Source organism: Mustela nigripes, chromosome 4, assembly GCF_022355385.1.
Source record: "Mustela nigripes isolate SB6536 chromosome 4, MUSNIG.SB6536, whole genome shotgun sequence".
Classification (NCBI taxonomy): domain Eukaryota; kingdom Metazoa; phylum Chordata; class Mammalia; order Carnivora; family Mustelidae; genus Mustela; species Mustela nigripes.
Genome location: NC_081560.1, coordinates 158,348,679 through 158,367,450, shown reverse-complemented (window position 1 = coordinate 158,367,450; position 18,772 = coordinate 158,348,679). Strand labels below are relative to the sequence as shown.

Below are 18,772 nucleotides of genomic sequence, written 5' to 3'. Positions count from 1 at the left end.
TTTTGAGTCAAACACAAGTGTATATATTTATCAGGGTTCGTCTTTCTGTGGTGAAGTATTATCTGCACCTCTTTCCTAAACTTTATAACCGATTTGGGTGTATAGTAGAGAGGGATGATCAGACTATGGGTAAAAGGGTGAAAGTAAATAAGTGAAGGGAATAAAGAGAACAAAGATGTGGGTATTCAGAGTATTTCCCTTACCAAACAATACTGTTACAGAACTATGCTCCTTTTAGCTCACCATGATGTAGATCTGCCATACCAGCATCACCATCGCCCTGATGAAGTGTGCTAAGTATAAAGAGATGGTAACTGGTGACTTAATCAATCAATTAATGACATCTGTGCAATGCAAGCTTCACATAACTCAACAATTTTAGCAATGACGATTAAGCACCCCATGAAAAACATCTCTCAGAAATAAACTGTACAGGGGCGCCTGGGTGGCTCAGTGGGTTGAGGCCTCTGCCTTCGGCTCGGGTCATGGTCCCGGGGTCCTGGAATCGAGCCCCGCATCGGGTTCACTGCTTGGCAGGGGGCCTGCTTCCTCCTCTCTCTCTGCCTGCCTCTCTGCCTACTTGTGATCTGCTTTTCAAATAAAATCTTAAAAACAACAAAAAAAAAATAAAAAAAAAAAGAAATAAATATACTGTACAATATTTTCCATCACAAATTTCATTAAGCCATTAAAATATACAGTGAAACAGTTCAGGAAAATATATAGTGAAACAGTTCCCAAAGTCATGCAAGAGTTATGAAGAGAAGTAAGACTCCACTCTATTTCCTACAAAAGAGTGTCCTCGTCAACATACCATTTGGATACTTCATGGCTTTCTTTTTACACTCCTTAATTTCTATCCTTTAGGCAAGGTATATTTCTGTATCTGCTAGTCTTCAACTTTATCGTCTTTGATCCCTCAAATTGTCTAGTTCTTATTTTATTGTCTACTGTTCAATTCTGTTTCCTCAGGGGCTGGCTATAGTAGGCACTTAGTAAACATTTTTTGAATAAAATGAATGAGTTAAAGAAGAAATAAATGAAAAATCCATACATATATAGTGCTTGTTACAGAACTATATTTCCATTAACAAACGTTTAACTTATTTCACACTGTCTTCTTCCAAAGGCAACTTATAAGAATACTTGCAAGATACACACGACTTAATAACTGAGAAAACTCAGGGCCAAGAGAAAGTGAAGGTAGATGATGAAGTTAGGACACAAAATGCACATGATAGTACGCTACACAACTGAGTTTTCTAGCTGCAAAAATGAAGAAAATGTATTTAGTTATAGAACTCATAGTACTCCATTTATTAGAATACTAGTTACTCTGGATAAATTCAGCTATTTCCAATACTGTAAACAGCAACTTCTGAGTCCACATGAAGAAGGCACTGTGAAATACTGGGAACTACATCATCAGTAATTAACTGCAATCAATCATCAGTAGACTAGATTACCAAAATTATCATCTGTTCATCCTGATTTTGATTTTGTCCTTTTCAGTCTGTTTTCCTCAGAGCGGCCAGGATAATCTTTTTTTGTTTGTTTGTTTTGTTTTTTGAGAGAGCTAGCGAGCAAGTGGGGTAAGGACAAAGGAATTCCATCTGACTCTGTGCTGATCATGGAGCTCAATGTGGGCTCAATCTCACAACGTATGAGATCATCACCTGAGATGAAACCAAGAGTTGAAGCTCAACCGAATGAGCCACCCAGGTGCCTCCAGAATAATATTTTAAAAATGTAAATCAGAGTATTATACTAACCTGCTTAAAACCCTTGAATATTTCTCATCATACTTAACAACCTGAACTACTTAACAAGGCCCTCGAGGCCTTACAGGATCTGGCTCTGATAATCTTCCCAATTTCATTTGAACCTCTCTTTCCCTTGCTCACTACTTTAAAGCCGTAGTATTATCCTCTCTTTCTTGACAGCACTTGCTCTTCCTTCTGCTGCCAGGAATGCTACTTCCCCATATCTCCCAACTTCATTCACATATCTACTCAAATGTCACCTCCTTAAATGTCTTCCCTGACAACCCAATACAAAGTGGTCCACCTTACTCCCAGTCATCATAACATTAACCTGTTTTGTTTTTCTCACAATATCTAAATCTATTTGAAATCCTATCTAAAACTAGAAATCATCACTGCTTGTTGTGGATTTTGTGTCAGCAAAGTGAGATTGTGAGAGCAAGGATCTTGCCTATCTTGTTCACCACTGTATCTTCAGCATTTAAAACAGTCCCCAGAGCAGATGCTCAAATATTTGTTCAATAAATGAAGAAACATCTGAAAATAGAACAGCTCATGGAGATCTGGCTTAATCTGGACAACTTTCAGTTTCCCCAGAGCAGTGGTCACTGAATAACTGTTGTTAGGTCACATAAAATGCCTTTGAAAATCTGAAAACGCTGGACCCTCTTCTCAGTAAAATACACAAACAAAATTTTGCACGAACCTCCTAAAATCAATCCATGGCCCCCAGATTAGAATCCCTGATCCACAGGCATATAAGGACCTGTATGCAATGCAATCTACATTTAACCAATTCCTGCCAATGAAGTTAAAGGCTAAGAATAAAAAGAAAATCAGTACAAAGCTACAAGTCATTCCTAACATTTCTTTACAAAGTAAGAGAATATAAGAAAGGTCAAATGAAGAATAGCCATGGTCAATGGCTGCTTAGTCTTCTCATACAGCATTCTGTATAGAGAAGCCTAGATTTGCAATTCACCACACACACACACACACAAACAAAAAGGCAAAAAAAGGCATATGTGTTGATGACATATATAGTAAGATAACAGACTTGTGAAGGGGAACATTTATGGTTGCCTCTTTAAAAAACATCATAGACTATACTGTTACCCCAACTAAATGAGATCATACTGGATCAGGATATAGGTAGAAAAGTCAAGTTCTAGGAATCGACAAAGTTAAAGAAGAAAAAGAAAAAGAACCAGCCAGGTGCCTGGCTGGCTTAGTCAGTAGAGCATGTGACTCTTGATCTCAGGGTCATGAGTTCGAGCTCCGCAACGGTCATGGAGCCTACTTAAAAACAACAACAACAACAACAACAAAACCTAGCTAAACTAAAAAGAAATGATTTAATATTCAGAATGGTCCATCAACTCTTCTGGAGGAAGAGAAACCTCTGTGGGTACCATTAATAAAAAGATGCGTGTGTAGGGTTACAAAAGGACTTCTAAAAATGTATTCTTTATTATTATTATTATTATTATTATTATTATTATTATTATTTTTTTTAGAAAGAAAGCATCATTTAAAATGATTTATTTATTCATTTTAGAAAGAGAGAGCATGCAAAAGCAGGGGCAGGGACAGAGGGAGAAGAAGAATCCTAAAGCTGACTTCCTGCTGAACGTGGAGCCTGACACAGGGCTTGATCCCAGGACCCTAAGATCATGACCAGAGCTAAAATCAAGAGTCAGCTGCTTAACCAACTGAGCTACCCAGGATCCCCAAAAACATATTCTTTAAATTATGTCAGATCAAAGAAGCAATAGAAGGTAAAGAATATTTTTAGTCGTAAAACCCCTCCCTTGCCTGCCAGGGAGGGCTTCGTGTCAGACAAAAAAGATCGGCTGAACTAAGTGGATTTTGTCCCCTACCATTTCTCTTTTCGTAACTATAGGTGCTTACAGCTAAGTTAATGTGTAAAATAAACCATCTGGGCAAAAGATTTCTTTAAGTTCTAAAGGACTTAGAACTTTTTTCATCATATTTTTAGTATCACTAAATAGTAACAATATTTTCTTTGTGGCATTTTGGCTTTAAGTTCTTATTATGGCAATTGTTAGATTTTTTTTTTTTAATTTTATTTATTTGACAGAGATCACAAGTAGGCAGAGACGCAGGCAGAGAGAGAGGAAGGGAAGCAGGCTCCCTGCTGAGCAGAGAGCTCAGATGTGGGGCTCAATCCCAGGACCTGAGCTGAAGGCAGAGGTTTTAACCCACTGAGCCACCCAGGCGCCCCTAGATTTTCTATCTTAAGGAAAGGTGCAATTAACCTGAAAAAAAGTCACTTCAATTATATTTCCTTTTTACTACTAAGAGACATTCTTTACAACAAAATATAGAGTTTGATCATTTTATCAAAATATCACTTTATCAAAAGATCTCTCCAAATTTTTCCCATCTCACTTAATAGTGTATTAAAGGAAAAAAAAAGCAGCAAATGTATCTTTTATTTTCATCCAAGTATGTATACTGTGGCTCAGTAACAATAGTCTTGATGATTCATTACGGAATCTGACAACTGTTAGAATTTGAACTCCATATGAGCTGGTATTTAATTTCCACTTAAATCTTTTCATTCTTCACAAGCCATCTTGTGTTACTGCTTCATGCTTCTTAAAAACAAGTTATTCTCTATGACTGACTGACTGGTTTGCTATGTCTAAGCAGCATTAATCCTCTGGTAATTATCATCCTTCATAAAATCCTCCAAATTTTTTTTTAAAGTTCAACAAATTATTGTTGAAAACTTACTACTTTCCATTTTTGAATCATTTACATTTTAATATGTAAATTTCATCTATCTACTGAAAGACTTCTCTATTTTTTACCACAGCCCTGTTTTAACCAGATAGTTCTAGGAATCTATAAATTAAAGTAATGCAACAGTGGTCCAGGTAATTTAGTGTTAAACTGTGGCCGGTAGAATATTGTTTTGCAAGACAGTAAGGGATTTTCATTTCTGAAAATTCTTCAGTATTCAAACAGGTTTGGGGGAGGAAGGGAATACACCTTTACTCTAAGACTTCTCAAAGCCTTTAATGTGCTAATGAAGTTTTGAACTTATAGGAGAGGGACAAAATAAGTAGGATTTCCTCAATTTATTTGACTATAATCTACTTTCTTTATGACTCACTGTTCCAAACAATATTTATTTAAAGCTCCTTTATTTAATTCTGTTTTATATTTGGTCATTGCCAATCACTTAATTAAGTGTATATTGCCTTTGTCTAAATTCCTGCAATTATCCTGTCCAGAATATTTCTTTACCCATAAAAGAATAAACAGTTGGTTTTGGAGCAATAACAATATTTCTTAGAAATAACCTATATTACTCTTTGAGTATTCCTAATGATGGCTGAGATAAATCAAGAAATGTTTGTTATAGGGGTGCCTGGGTGGCTCAATGGGTTAAAGCCTCTGCCTTCAAGCTCAGGTCACGATCTCAGGGTCCTGGAATCAAGCCCCGCATCGGGCTCTCTGCTCAGGAGGGAGCCTGCTTCTTCCCCTCCTCTCTTTCTACCTGCCTCTCTGACTACTTGTGATCTCTATCTGTCAAATAAATAAATAAAATCTTAAAAAAAAAAAAAAAGAAATGTTTGTTATATTTTCACTTGAGAAAGCACAGATGTGTCATATATTTTTATAAAGACTCATCAAAAAATTGAAATAGAAAAATAAAATATATTGCTTTTAAATGTATTGTTTATATAGAATGTGAATTTACATAGAATATCTCAATTCCTAAGAAAGGTGTTTCTGGGGCGCTTGGGTGGCTCAGTGGGTTAAGCCGCTGCCTTTGGCTCAGGTCATGATCTCAGGGTCCTGGGATGGAGTCCCGTATTGGGCTCTCTGCTCAGCAGGGAGCCTGCTTCCCTTCCTCTCTCTCTGCCTGCCTCTCCGTATTACTTGTGATTTCTCTCTGTCAAATAAATAAATAAAATCTTTAAAAAAAAAAAAAAAGAAAAGAAAGGTGTTTCTGTACTCCAAAAAAATGCCTTTGAGTATAGCTAAAAAAATTTGTATTCACTTATTCAACACTTCTTAATTGTTCACTGTATACTAAGAACAGCAGAAAGCTATGGCAAATACCACAGTACAGGAGTGAACAAAAAGGGCATGATTCTTGTCCTCATGGGCTCATAATTCAGCTTTTTTCTCTTATATTGCCCATATTGTTATGAATACTTATTCTAGAATTGTTTTGTTTTTAAAAATACCTTTGATGTGGTTAAAACTAAACCTCAAACCTACAACTAATTTGCTAATGAGGAATGTTATGAACCATGAAATATAAGCATACAGCTAACTGGAAGGCAACAGAAACCACTTTACTTGTATATTAGAAGCACGTATCATTTATGTCTCACAGTACTGTATTTTACAATTACATTACTTTTAAATTAAAATGCAATTTCAAATATTGGTGCTGGGTCAATTAGAAAACCATATGGAACAAAATGAATCTTGAACCTTCACTCCACACCATGCACAAAAACCAATTCCAGATGGACTCTAAACCTAAATATGAATGTTAAAAAAATAAAACTTTTAGAAGAAAACATAGAAAAATATCTTTATAATTTCAGGAACAGGCAAAGACTTCTTAAACAGGACATTAACAAGAACTAACCATAAAGGGATAAGGCGGATTTATTAGAAGCATGAGCTTCTGTTCATCAAATGACACAACTAAGAGTAAACAGACAAGCCACAGAGCAGGAGAAGATATTTGCAATACATATATTTGACAAAGGATTCACATTCAGAACATACAAAGAACCTCTATAAATCAGTAAGAAGTAGGCAATAGAAAAAATGGTAAAACAACAACAACAACAACAACAAAACCCCACAAAAACCCTGCACAGTTTATTCACAAAAGAGGATATTCAAATGGACAATAACATATGAAATGGGATTCTATTTTTTTTTAATTTTATTTATTTATTTGACAGACAGAGATCACAGTTAGGTAGAGAGACAGGCATAGAGAGAAAGGGGGAAGCAGCCTCCCCACCGAGTAAAGAGCCCGATGCGAGGACCCTAGGACCATGACCCGAGCTGAAGGCAAAGGCCTAACCCACTGAGCCACCCAGGTGCCCCAGGGATTCAATTTGTAAGTCAAATAAAAAAGTGCAGATTAAAACCACAATATAAAACTATTGTATACCCACTGGAAGGGCTAAAAAGGAAGAGACAGATAATACCATGAGATGACAAGGATGTAGAGCAACAAGAATTCTACATGGCTGGCTGAAGTATAAACTTGTACTCTCCTTGTGGAAAACTGCTTCATAGTATCTATTATAACTGATCATGTGCATACCCCCTGACTTAGCAATTCCACTCCTAGGTAGACACCTAAATAGAAGTGTGTGCATATGTTCACCAAAAGACATGCAAACAAATGTTCGTGTTAGCACAATTTGTAACAGTAAAATTGGAATAAACTCATATGTCTTATCAATAGGATGTATAAAATATGGTATATTTGTATAATGCAGACTATACAGCAAAGGGAATGAAGGAACCACAACTATGTGTAACAACATGGATAAATTACACAAACATATTGAGCTAAAGAAGGTAGAACCTTCTTCATAAAAATTAATACGAATGGGGTGCCTGAATGGCTCAGTCAGTAAGCATCTGCCTTGGGCTCAAGTCATGATCCCAGCATCCTGGGATTGAGCCCCACATCGGGCTCCCTGATCAGCAGGAGCCCTGCTTCTGCCTCTCCCACTCCCCCTTCTTGTGTTCCCTCTCTCGCTGTTCCGCTCTGTCAAATAAATAAGTAAAATCTTTAAAAAAAATTAATACCACATGATTTCATGTATACAAAGTTTAAAATCTGGCTGAATTTATCTGTGGTATTAGAGGTTGTGACAGTGGTTATCTTTTGAGAGGGAGAAGGGTAATGGCTGAAAGAACAGTAAGGGGTAGGATCTCTTTTGAGGTACTTACTGGTCAAGTTTTCTTTCTTGATTTGGGTATTACAGAGATGAATTCATGCTATGAAAACCAGCAACCGTACAGCTAAGAATTGCCTGAATGTATGTTATACTTCAACAAAGCACCTATTTGAAAAGTGCTATAAGATGCAAATATATTTTGCACAATTCAAATTCTCTACACATAGTTCAGAGGAATGATCATTCCTCTTTCCCCTAGTTTGTCCAAAATCAAATACTTGAAAACAAGATCTGGGGCACCTGGCTGGCTCAGTCGGTAGAACATGTGACTCTTGATCTCAAGGTCATGAGTTTAAGCCCCACATGGGCATAATGCCTACTTAAAAAAAAAAAAAAAGAAAGGAAGGAAGGAAGGAAAGGAAGAAAGGATGGAAGAAAGAAAGAAAAAAAGAATAAGATCTAATCCTAGATGAGGAAAGGAATATTATGAGGTCATTTTCATGGCACAGGATTGTAACAGGAAGAAAAAAAATAGTATACCTGACTCAAATCTAGGCTAATAGGAACCACATATTTCATTTTCCTCTAAGGCTTCAGACTATATATTTCCAGAGTTTCTTTCTTTCTTTCTTTCTTTTTTTTTTTAAGATTTTATTTATTTATTTGACAGAGAGAGATCACAAGCAGGCAGAGGCAGGCAGAGAGTGGGGCAAGCAGTCTCCCTGCTGAGCAGAGAGCCCGATGTGGAGGCTCAATCCTAGGACCCTGAGCCACCCAGGCATCCCTATTCCCAGGTTTTTAAAAGGCTCTTCTCCTATGACAAGGTATCTGATCCATCACTAGAATTGGAATTCTGTGCTCTGTAATTGTGTCTAAATCACCATGTAATACTCAAGGCACAGTCTTAATAGCCCCCAAACAAAGTGTCTAACCTAAATATCACCCTTAAACAAATGCAGTCTAAGAATTCCCAGCAAATTGTTGGTTTATTTGGAGGTTAACTAAAACTACCAGATCTTTTTCATATTGTAAGTCAGATTTCCTACATCTTATATTTTTTAATTAAATTAAAAAATATTAAATACAGGGGGTACATGCATGGCTCAGTTGGAAGAGCATGTAACTCCTGAGTCTGAGCCCCATGTTGGGTGTAGAAATTACTCACAAAAAAAGGTTAAAAAATTAAATATAACATTTAATATTTTCCTTGCTAAACTAACTTTGTTGGCTTTCACTTATCACTAACAGCATGTTGATTCTATAGGCAATTCTCTTAGCTTTGTCATTTATACATATAATTCACATTTCTTCTAGGTATTTATTATCCAAATCATTATTTTCAAAGTATGCTGATTCCAGACTATATAAGATAGACATCTAGAAGGTGATGCCAGAGTCTTGAAGCATTTCCCAAAGTATGTTTCATGTAATATATCCCAGAATGAGTGAGGGATCATCACATAATCGTGATGAGTTTGGGAAATGCTAGATCACCAAAGAATTTCTCAGTCCTTGCAATTCTAATGCACATGGTTTAAGTCTCTAAGAGGGAATTAGAGTATAAAGTGTTTCCCAAACCTGTCTGACTTAGAAAAAACTTTAAAGAAATCTTTTCTCATCTTGAGAAATGATTGTTCCTGGAAAGACACTTTGAGAAATACTGCTCTGGGGTGATAATGATACAACAGCCAACTTCTGTGGGCAAAGGGTTTTTTATTCTCTTTTTTAAAGATCTGGCTGAATTTATCTGTGGTATTAGAGGTTGTGACAGTGGTTATCTTTTGAGAGGGAGAAGGGTAATGGCTGAAAGAACAGTAAGGGGTAGGATCTCTTTTGAGGTACTTACTGGTACTCCTTGCCCAATGTGGGGCTTGAACTCATGACTCTGATATCAAGACTTACATGCTCTACCAACTCAGCCAGTCAGGTGCCCCAAGAGACTGTTTTATAGCCTCAAATCCATATAACTGCATTATGATCCAATCTACCTAAACTTCTTGATATTGCCAAAAGATTATCAAGGTATTGGCAAATGTAGCAACAATACATCTTACCAGTCTAACTTATCACAAAGTGAAACAGAATGAGGTAAAGAGGCTTTAGTATTAGGATTAGTAAACTAAGGATGTTCAACCTACTGTGAGAATTATGTTCAGTAAGAAGCTATAAAGGTAAGATATATTTTTTAAGGTTTCCCATAAAATTGGCTTTATCTTAAAAATTTTGGTGATTAAAACTAATCTTCAGCTATACAAAAACTAAAATTTGGTTATATGGGACATCTCATTTTCTAGTGCTATTTAGTGAAATATTTCTGTGTATTAAGAATGAGTTATATGGGTGCCTGGGTGGCTCAGGTGGTTAAGCATCTGTCTTCAGCTCAGGTCATGATCCAGGGGTCCTGGGATTAAGCCCCATATCAGGCTCCCTGCTCAGTGGGGAGCCTGCTTCTCCCTCTCCCTCCCCCGACCTGTGTTCTAATAAATAAGCAAAATCTTAAAAAAAAAAAAAAAAGAAAGAAAAGAAAAGAAAAAGAAAAAAGAAATGAGTTATAGGGGCACCAGGCTGGCATGTGACTCTTGATCTTGGGGTCATGAGTTCAAGCCCCATGTTGGGTGTAAGCTTACTTTAAAAAAATGAGTTACAAAAAATTATCACTCAATTCTGTATACTGTATAAAGAGTATTAAAATAAAAATAGTTTGATATATTTATGATTTTCATAACTTGTCAAAAGAATTTTACATATTCATCTGAAATCCATTTGAAAGATTACATTTAACAAAATAGTCTTTGTAAAAGAAAATAGACACATATAAGTATAACACGGTCCTTCTTTCAGGGAATTAATTTCAGAACTAGGGGTAAGAGGGTGATAGGGTATACTTATAAAAAAAGCTTACACATACAAATCATATTAAAACAGCACACTTAAAATTCAGACAGTATATTCATATGAGGCAGTACCAGCACCACTAGTCCTCTGCATTGTCTATGGGGTAGTAGACCTTACAATGTTGTTGAGATAACTGGCTTCCATTAGCAAGCATGTGATTGGCAGGATGATAAAGTCTTTTTCACTAACAGGTCAGCTATTTCCTTTTCTTTAAAAGAGGGCAATTCTGATGATCCATCTTTTAGCTACAGTCTCTCATTGAATCCCAATTCTCTTGCCTTCAGCTTTGATATGGTTCTAACTTTCCTCTTGTATCAGCTCATACTTGTCATCAACTCCTCTATTCAGAACAGCAAATATCAGGAGTTTGACCTCAGGGCAAAGTCCGGGTGGGCAGGTAAAATTTGACCACTGGACCTACTTCCTAATCTTTCATACCCAGCAATTCATGAAGCAGTATCAAATTCAAACTAAAAAACAGAAGCATGACCCCTTATAAGTACTATGAAAAGGGCTCTTTTGCCTTTCTAAGTATACTTGAAAAGAACTGTCAGCCACCCTATTAAGACAGAAATGGATCACAGACTAGGAAAAAAAGAGGGAAAAGTGCAGAAACCCAACTGAAATGCAAATAAAAAAGTGTTAGCACTCTCTTTATGTTTGGTGATACAGTACTTGATATAAAAATATTAAAATAATAGTCTATGAAAGGTCTTTATGAAGTCAGGAACATTAAAACACTACTGAAACTTGAAAGGCATCTTTAAATAACACTGACATCTGATACAAAAAACTTCTATCACCACATATGAGACTTTAAAGACTAATTTTATTTTCAATCAATTCCCATACTTGGCATTTAACCACTTAACTGTTTATAAACTAATTTGAAAAACAAATGTATGTGAAAATAATTATCTTTGTCAAGTTATTAAATCCAAGCCTCTAAAATCATAAAAATCAAGTATATCTCAGTGGTCTAGCAGCTAAAAACAAGAATTAGTTGCATCTTCTTGTTTCAGAATGCCAAGTGTACAAAAATAGAGTCTGATTAAATTTTAACAATATTTAGGAAAAATTATTTTAAGCCTCTCTTTCAAACTAGAATAATTAATATATTAAAAATTAGCTCATTAAAATTTATCCATTAGTAACCTGTACTGAATACTAAATATCAAACTTTAAAACTGTGTTTTTTATTAAATAGGTATTTCTACATAAATCTTTAAGAGTTTTACATGTGTCAGAATAGATTTTAGAATTCTAAATGTTTCTAACAGATTTTTTTGTATTCACTTAAAAGTTTCTTTAAAAAATTATGCCAATGAGGAAAAGCCAACCAAGACTTAATGCCTGTAAGAGCACATACTGAAGAGGAAAAGCCAACCAAAACTTAATGCCTGTAAGAGCACATACTAAAAAGTAAATTCAACCAAAAAGACTTGAGATATTTACTAATATTTGTTGGTGTGCCTTAATAACAGTTCCTAGTGAGGAAATGCTTTACATATGCTTGTAAAGAGGCATTTTTTGGTGTCAAATGATGATTGTCTTTGAAGGAAGAAAGTACTTGCGATCAGTTTTAATCTGCATTGAGCCAACCATCTATTTAAACAAACAAATCAAAGAACAGAATCTTTACCCACAGTTTCAAATGTGGTTCTATTCACAATCCTACAATGTGATCACAAACTATTTAAAACCATATAAATTCACACAATTTATATAAAACATAATAAATTTCAAGTTTTCTGTGAAGAGATTATTTATATATAATAGAATACGAATAAGAAAATGAACAGAATACGAAAAGAAAAGGAATAAGAAAAAATATGGGGGAGATGGAAAAAGGGTAGGAAGTTTTTCAAAGACTAGTAAAATGATAAAAAAAGATTTAAAAATTATCCTAATATCCTATTATGTATAATAGGAGATACCCTCAAATTACATACACTTTGGTTTAGAGAACGTACTCATGCTCTTATAACAGGGAAATCTACCCCAGTCAGTGGCTATAACCCAACAGAGAAATGAACATACAACTAAGCTTATTTCCAGTCTGCTAAAGAACTCTATTTGCTGTATTAGATAATCTTTTTTCAGGGCAGTAAGATTGCAACAGAGAGAAATCCTAAAGCAAATAGATCTACCTTCTATAGAAAGAATATCTTTGGGTAAACTGGAATAAAAGTTCAGAGTCCACCTTCTAAATTTTTACTATCTTCTCCAACTTAGTAATGGTAATCATTCTCAGATCTAGGTCATCCATAACATTGTTTCTGGTTTGGCATAATACATGAGCACTGATTTCAAACAGAAATAAATATTAATATATCTTATATGTTCAGTGCTTTACAAATAAAAAACTGGGAAGTAGGACTACTTTTTTGTTTCCTTCTAAACCTGACTTGAAGATATACCATTTATATCCACATGACTCACTGTCCTGTAAGTATTCCTGCAGAGTTCATGGGAGTTTTGTATCTTTAGAAGAGTTTTAAGCTCCCCAAGAACAAAACTCTCTTTTACATTACTTTTGTGTCTATTTCAACTATATCAGCCCTCTCTAAATAATCAGTACATAGTAGTTCATACATATTTATAGAACACTGGTTTGGAATTAAAGCAAAAACAGCTGTATTCTCAAACACTTACTAAAATCAGAACTCCTTCATTACTCAAACCGGGCCTGCCACAAACATCACTGTGGTGGTCTATTTATTTACATCAATGGTGAAGCCCAATCTTAGTCATCTCTACCCCAAAGGGGATGGGACCATTAATAGACTGATATCACAATGGCTTTGCTGTTGCTGTTGTTGTTTTAAGCTTTTATTTTTAAGTAATCTCTACACACCCAAAGTGGGGCTTGAACTCACAACCTGGAAATCAAGAGTCAAATGTTCCACAGAATGAATCAGCCAGGTACTCCCACATTGGCTTTGTTCTAATTCCATTTCTATTTGGTTCTTCTTGCCAAGGGCAGTAGCCACCTTGTTGTCAAGTCTAAATCCCTGAGCCCTCTACCTTGGATCTTCCCCTCCTCCATACCCTTGTACCTCCCAGCTCTATTAAGCTCCTTAATCCTAGAATTAAGAGAGAAAAAGGAGGAGGATGAAAGAGGCAGAATACGAATAAGAAAAAAACATGGGGGAGATGGAAAAAGGGTAGGAAGTTTTTCAAAGACTAGTAAAATGATAAAAAAAGATTTTTAAATTATCCTATTTGTTACTCTACTTAGAGTTACATGACCAGAAAAGAATTATGTAAATTTATAATTACCTTTCTAAAAGTAGTTTTGGGGGCACTTGGGTGGCTCAGTCAGTTTAGCATCTGTCTTTGGCTCAGGTCATGATCCCAGGATCCTGAGATGGAGCCCTGCATCGAGCTCCCTAAGCTCATCGGAGAGCATGCTTCTCCCTCTCCCACTCCCCCTACTTCTGTTCCCTCTCTCATGGTCTCTCTCTGTCAAATAAATAAATAAAATCTTTAAAAAATAATAATTATTTTTTAAAAAGTAATTTTGTCCTTTTTTGTGGAAGCATTCAGAAAATTTTTAAAGATTTTATGTATTTATTTTACATAGAGAGAGAGAGTACACAAGCACACAAGCAGGGAGAATGGCAGACAGAGGGAGAGGGAGAAGCAAGATCCCTTCTGAGCAAGGAGCCCAATGTGGGGCTCAATCCCAGGACCCTGGGATCATGACCTGATCTGAAGGCAGACCTCCACCCAACTGAGCCACCAAAGAGCCCCCAGAAAATTTACTGAAAAAAGGCATTCTTTACCACAGTTTTAAGCAAGAGGCTACTTTCTAGGTTGTAATAATTTACATTTAACTTGAGTCCTGAAACTATTTATACCACCAATTTTCATAATAGGACCATGAAATCATTAAGAAATAACTCAAACTTCAAGTGTCATTAAACCAAAGTATGAAGTTATTTAGGCATGAGCTTAGCAGGTAATGAATAAGTTAAATATTCACCAATAAAATTGTTCCATGACATTGAAACACCAAATAGATATACCAGTTCAGAGAGAAGGGCCAAACATATAGTTATAAAAGAAGCACTTCCACAAAGAAAGATTGTTTCAAGGTGAACAAGCATTCCCATAGCATTAAAAAAAAAAAAAAAAAAAAAAAAGGCAACGGTAGAAAGCAAAAAAAATGAGATCTACATTATTATATCTTACTTGTCTGAGGTCAATGAATGCTAGCTGCAGGGTATCCCCTTGGAATCCTGGCACAGGCTCAGAGCTGGCAAACACTATTAAAAAAAAAAAAAAACAACACCACAAGAATAAAAACAAGATTGCAAAATATACAAGGATTTAACCACTAAATTAATTTCTACTCATTACAAATGTATTGTAATATTTACATGTAACCATTTCAAATGAAGACTATTTATGACCTTCAATTTTCACTACTGAGAATGTTCTCCACACCCATTACCACAAGTATTTTAATAATTTTAAACTTCTAATCTACCATTTAATCACTGTAATCCTTAATTACAATAAATTTAGAATGGTTATCCCACATAAAGTTCAAGAGTAGTAATATACTTCAATCAAGAAAAGTTTTCTGACTCTATTTAGCCTTAGGTGAATGATTATAGAAGCATTTTGAAACTATACCAATTCCATGGCTGTCAACATATTTCAAAATTTCTCCTTTTTTACAGAACATGCTTATAAAAATCCTACCTCTAGCTAAAAGCAATAATGGCCAGACACATAAAAAGTCAGTTTTACATGCAGACAACGGGTAAAGTGTTCTCAGTAGCAATGTGAGGATGGTGCAGGAATGTCTGTTCATGTCTTCTAGTAATTTTTTTTCCCCATAAAGGAATCTCACCTCTTTAAAAACTAAAGAAATATTTAAGACAAGGTTGAAAAATATTTCAAAAGATTTTTTTCTTTTCTTTACTTTTTTAAAAGATTATTTATTTTAGAGAGAGGGGAAGGGGCAGAGGAAGAGGGAGAGAGAAACTCTAAGCAAACTCCATGCTAAGCACAAAGCTGGACTCGGGGATGGATCTCACAACCGGGAGCTCACAACCTGAGTGGAAAGGAAGAGTCAGAGGCTTAACCAACTGTGCCACACCAGGTGCCCCTCGAAAGACTTTTTCCTATGATTTTCTTGTACTTAAAAATTTATAATACTAGTAACATAGCTTGTTTAGTTAAGTTGAAGGATGATTCCAATAGGAATTATTTTGAAGACAAAAGACTTTTGAGTCGTAAAAAGGACCTATCACTCTATATGAGAACACCTCTATACGAGGTATAGAGCATTCTATGTTCTCCCTCAAAACATTACAGATTTTCCATTTATAAATTTATCTAAGCCAGTATTTTAAAAGCCATTTAAATTTGCACCCTATATATACAGCTCTCAGAATAACAAAAATAACTCTTAGTTTAGTGCATTATGTGTGAAATATTGACTAGAAAGGCTCAGAATAATATATTTAATTTTAAATATATGAAAGTCTAGCATAGCTTAATTTAGCTGGTATTTTTAGGAAATGAAAATGTCAAAAGTTTTTGTTATTGTTTTAAAGTTTTATTTATTTATTTGACAGAGAGAGATCACAAGTAGGCACAGAGAGAGAGAGAGAGAGGAGGAAGCAGGCTCCCTGCTGAGCAGAGAGCCTGATGCGGGACTCCATCCCCAGGACCCTGAGATCAATCATGACCTGAGCTGAAGGCAGAGGCTTAACCCACTGAGCCAACTAGGCACCCAAAGTTTTTCTTGTTTTAATATAATGTTAATTTTTTAAACTTAAGCATTTTTTATGGAATTTTAAACTGTGACATAATACTTCCTTTTTAAAAAACTTTTTTTGAGGGGCGCCTGGGTGGCTCAGTGGGTTAAGCCGCTGCCTTCGGCTCAGGTTATGATCTCAGGGTCCTGGGATCGAGGCCCGCATCAGGCTCTCTGCTCGGCAGGGAGCCTGCTTCCCTCCCTCTCTCTCTGCCTGCCTCTCTGTCTACTTGTGATCTCTCTCTGTCAAATAAATAAAATCTTTAAAAAAAAAAAACAACTTTTTTTGAGTATTCTAAATATTATTTAAATGTTTCTTAATTCTCTGGATTACTGTTAAGAATGCTTTTAATTCCATACAATAAATTCTGAGGACTGCCATGTTATTAACGTCCCCCTTTAAATAGAATTCTATGCTGGGGCGCCTGGGTGGCTCAGTGGATTAAGCCACTGCCTTCAGCTCAGGTCATGATCTCAGGGTCCTGGGATCGAGTCCCGAATCGGGCTCTCTGCTCAGCAGGGAGCCTGCTTAGGGCCCCTCTCTCTGCCTGCCTCTCTGTCTGTCAAACAAATAATAAATAAAATCTTAAAAAAAAAAAAAAAGAATGCTATGCTGTTTGAGTTCTTATGTCTAGCTCTTATAATTTTTTTCTCTCTTGCAGTTTTAACATAAATTCTTACTCTCTGTTCTCATTCATCTTATTAATATGCTGCCTTTAATAGTTTTTTTTAAAAATTATTTACTTATTTATTTGACAGAGAGAGACACAGTGAGAGAGGGAATACAAGCCAGGGGAGAAGCAGGCTTCCTGCTGAGCAGGGAACCCAATGCGGGGCTCAATCCCAGGACCCAACATCATGCTGCGAGCTGAAGGTAGACTCTTAACAACTGGGCCACCCAGGTGCCCCTGCCTTTAATAGTCCTGAGCTGGTCAGTCAGCTAATTGACTATTAGAATTGTGTCTAAAATAAGAGCAAATACAGCCTGAGCAAGGGACTCTTCCACAAATAAGATGAATGGATTCTATATATGCTTTTGAGTATATGTGCTTTTCAAGTTGGAATAACCTTTCTATTAGTCAGAGGTACACCATTTTTTCCCCTTTACTTCTTCATTCTCTGCTATGTACTACGTACATAGTTATGGTCATGAGATATATGACCACATGCACTTTTCTCAGGCCCTCTTTTCCAGAAAACTAAGTTTATTGAGCAAATCTAGCCTGCTTTTCATTAGTTAGTATAATTCACTCACATCATTATCTTTTCATACAATGAAAAGTGGCATTCTTTCATACTGTGGTGACCCCATCATGTCCCATGGTTAGGGTTAGAGTGACCCCCTAACCATGTCCCAAATAACTGAGTTGTCTTTCTCTAGTACCAACAGGTCTTAATTAAAAAATAATAAGCAAAACTACAATTACCTATTAAAAGTAAAGGTATTTTTTAATTTAAAAAGTAGTTTTCTTAACATTACCTAGCATGCTGGCTTTCTTGGCCCCAGTCTCAGGCTACTGTTCCCAAGCAACAGTTAACTATGAATCCCTAGTGGTCTCTAATCAAGACTGTAAATGTTGGCTCAGCTTCTACCACCTCAACATATACATATACATACACAGAAAATAAATACTTCCAGGGTGCCTGGGTGGCTCAGTGGGTTGGGCCTCTGCCTTCAGCCCAGGTCATGATCTCAGGGTCCTGGGACTGAGCCCCGCATCGGGCTCTCTGCTCAGTGGGGAGCCTGCTTCCCTCTCTCTCTCTGCCTGCCTCTCTGCCTACTTGTGATCTCTCTCTGTGTGTCAAATAAATAAATACATAAATAAAATCTTAAAAAAAAAGAAAAGAAATACTTCCTCTAACACAGGGAGACTAACTTTATATATCAGGCATAAAAAACAAGTTCAATTTTGATTACATTTAGAATCATTATCTACTTTATCTCCCAGAATTTTTCTGCACTGAAAATAATCTGTTGTTTTCTTTTCTCGTAGCTCCTGTTTAAGGCACTATAGTTTAAGCTCCATTACTTGGCATTAAGCCAGAGTTTCGTGTCGAAATTATAATAGTCCCACAAATTTATATACCACTTTATAGTTTACAAAGCAGTTTCTCACACACCACCTACTTTGATCATCACAATTTATTTTAGTAACAGGACATGCAGACAATGGAGCATAAAATCTTAGCAGCTGAAAGAGACACTCCCTTTGAAAAACCTCCACCAGGGGCACCTGGGTGGCTCAGTGGGTTAAGCCACTGCCTTTGGCTCAGGTCATGGTCTCAGGGTCCTGGGATCGAGTCCTGCATCAGGCTCTCTGCTCGGCAGGGAGCCCACTTCCTTCTCTCTCTCTCTGCCTGCCTCTCCATCTACTTGTGATTTCTCTCTGTCAAATAAATAAATAAAATCTTTAAAC

At 36.2% G+C, this 18,772-nt stretch overlaps 1 protein-coding gene across 1 annotated transcript in view; it reads right to left on the bottom strand.

Moving 5' to 3' along the window:
- Positions 1–18,772, bottom strand: part of EXOC6 (exocyst complex component 6) — a 225,857-nt gene that overhangs the window by 21,678 nt on the left and 185,407 nt on the right. The window contains exon 20 of the mRNA XM_059397700.1: positions 14,777–14,850. Coding sequence (XP_059253683.1) covers positions 14,777–14,850 — 74 coding nt within the window. The remainder of the gene's footprint in view (positions 1–14,776; positions 14,851–18,772) is intronic.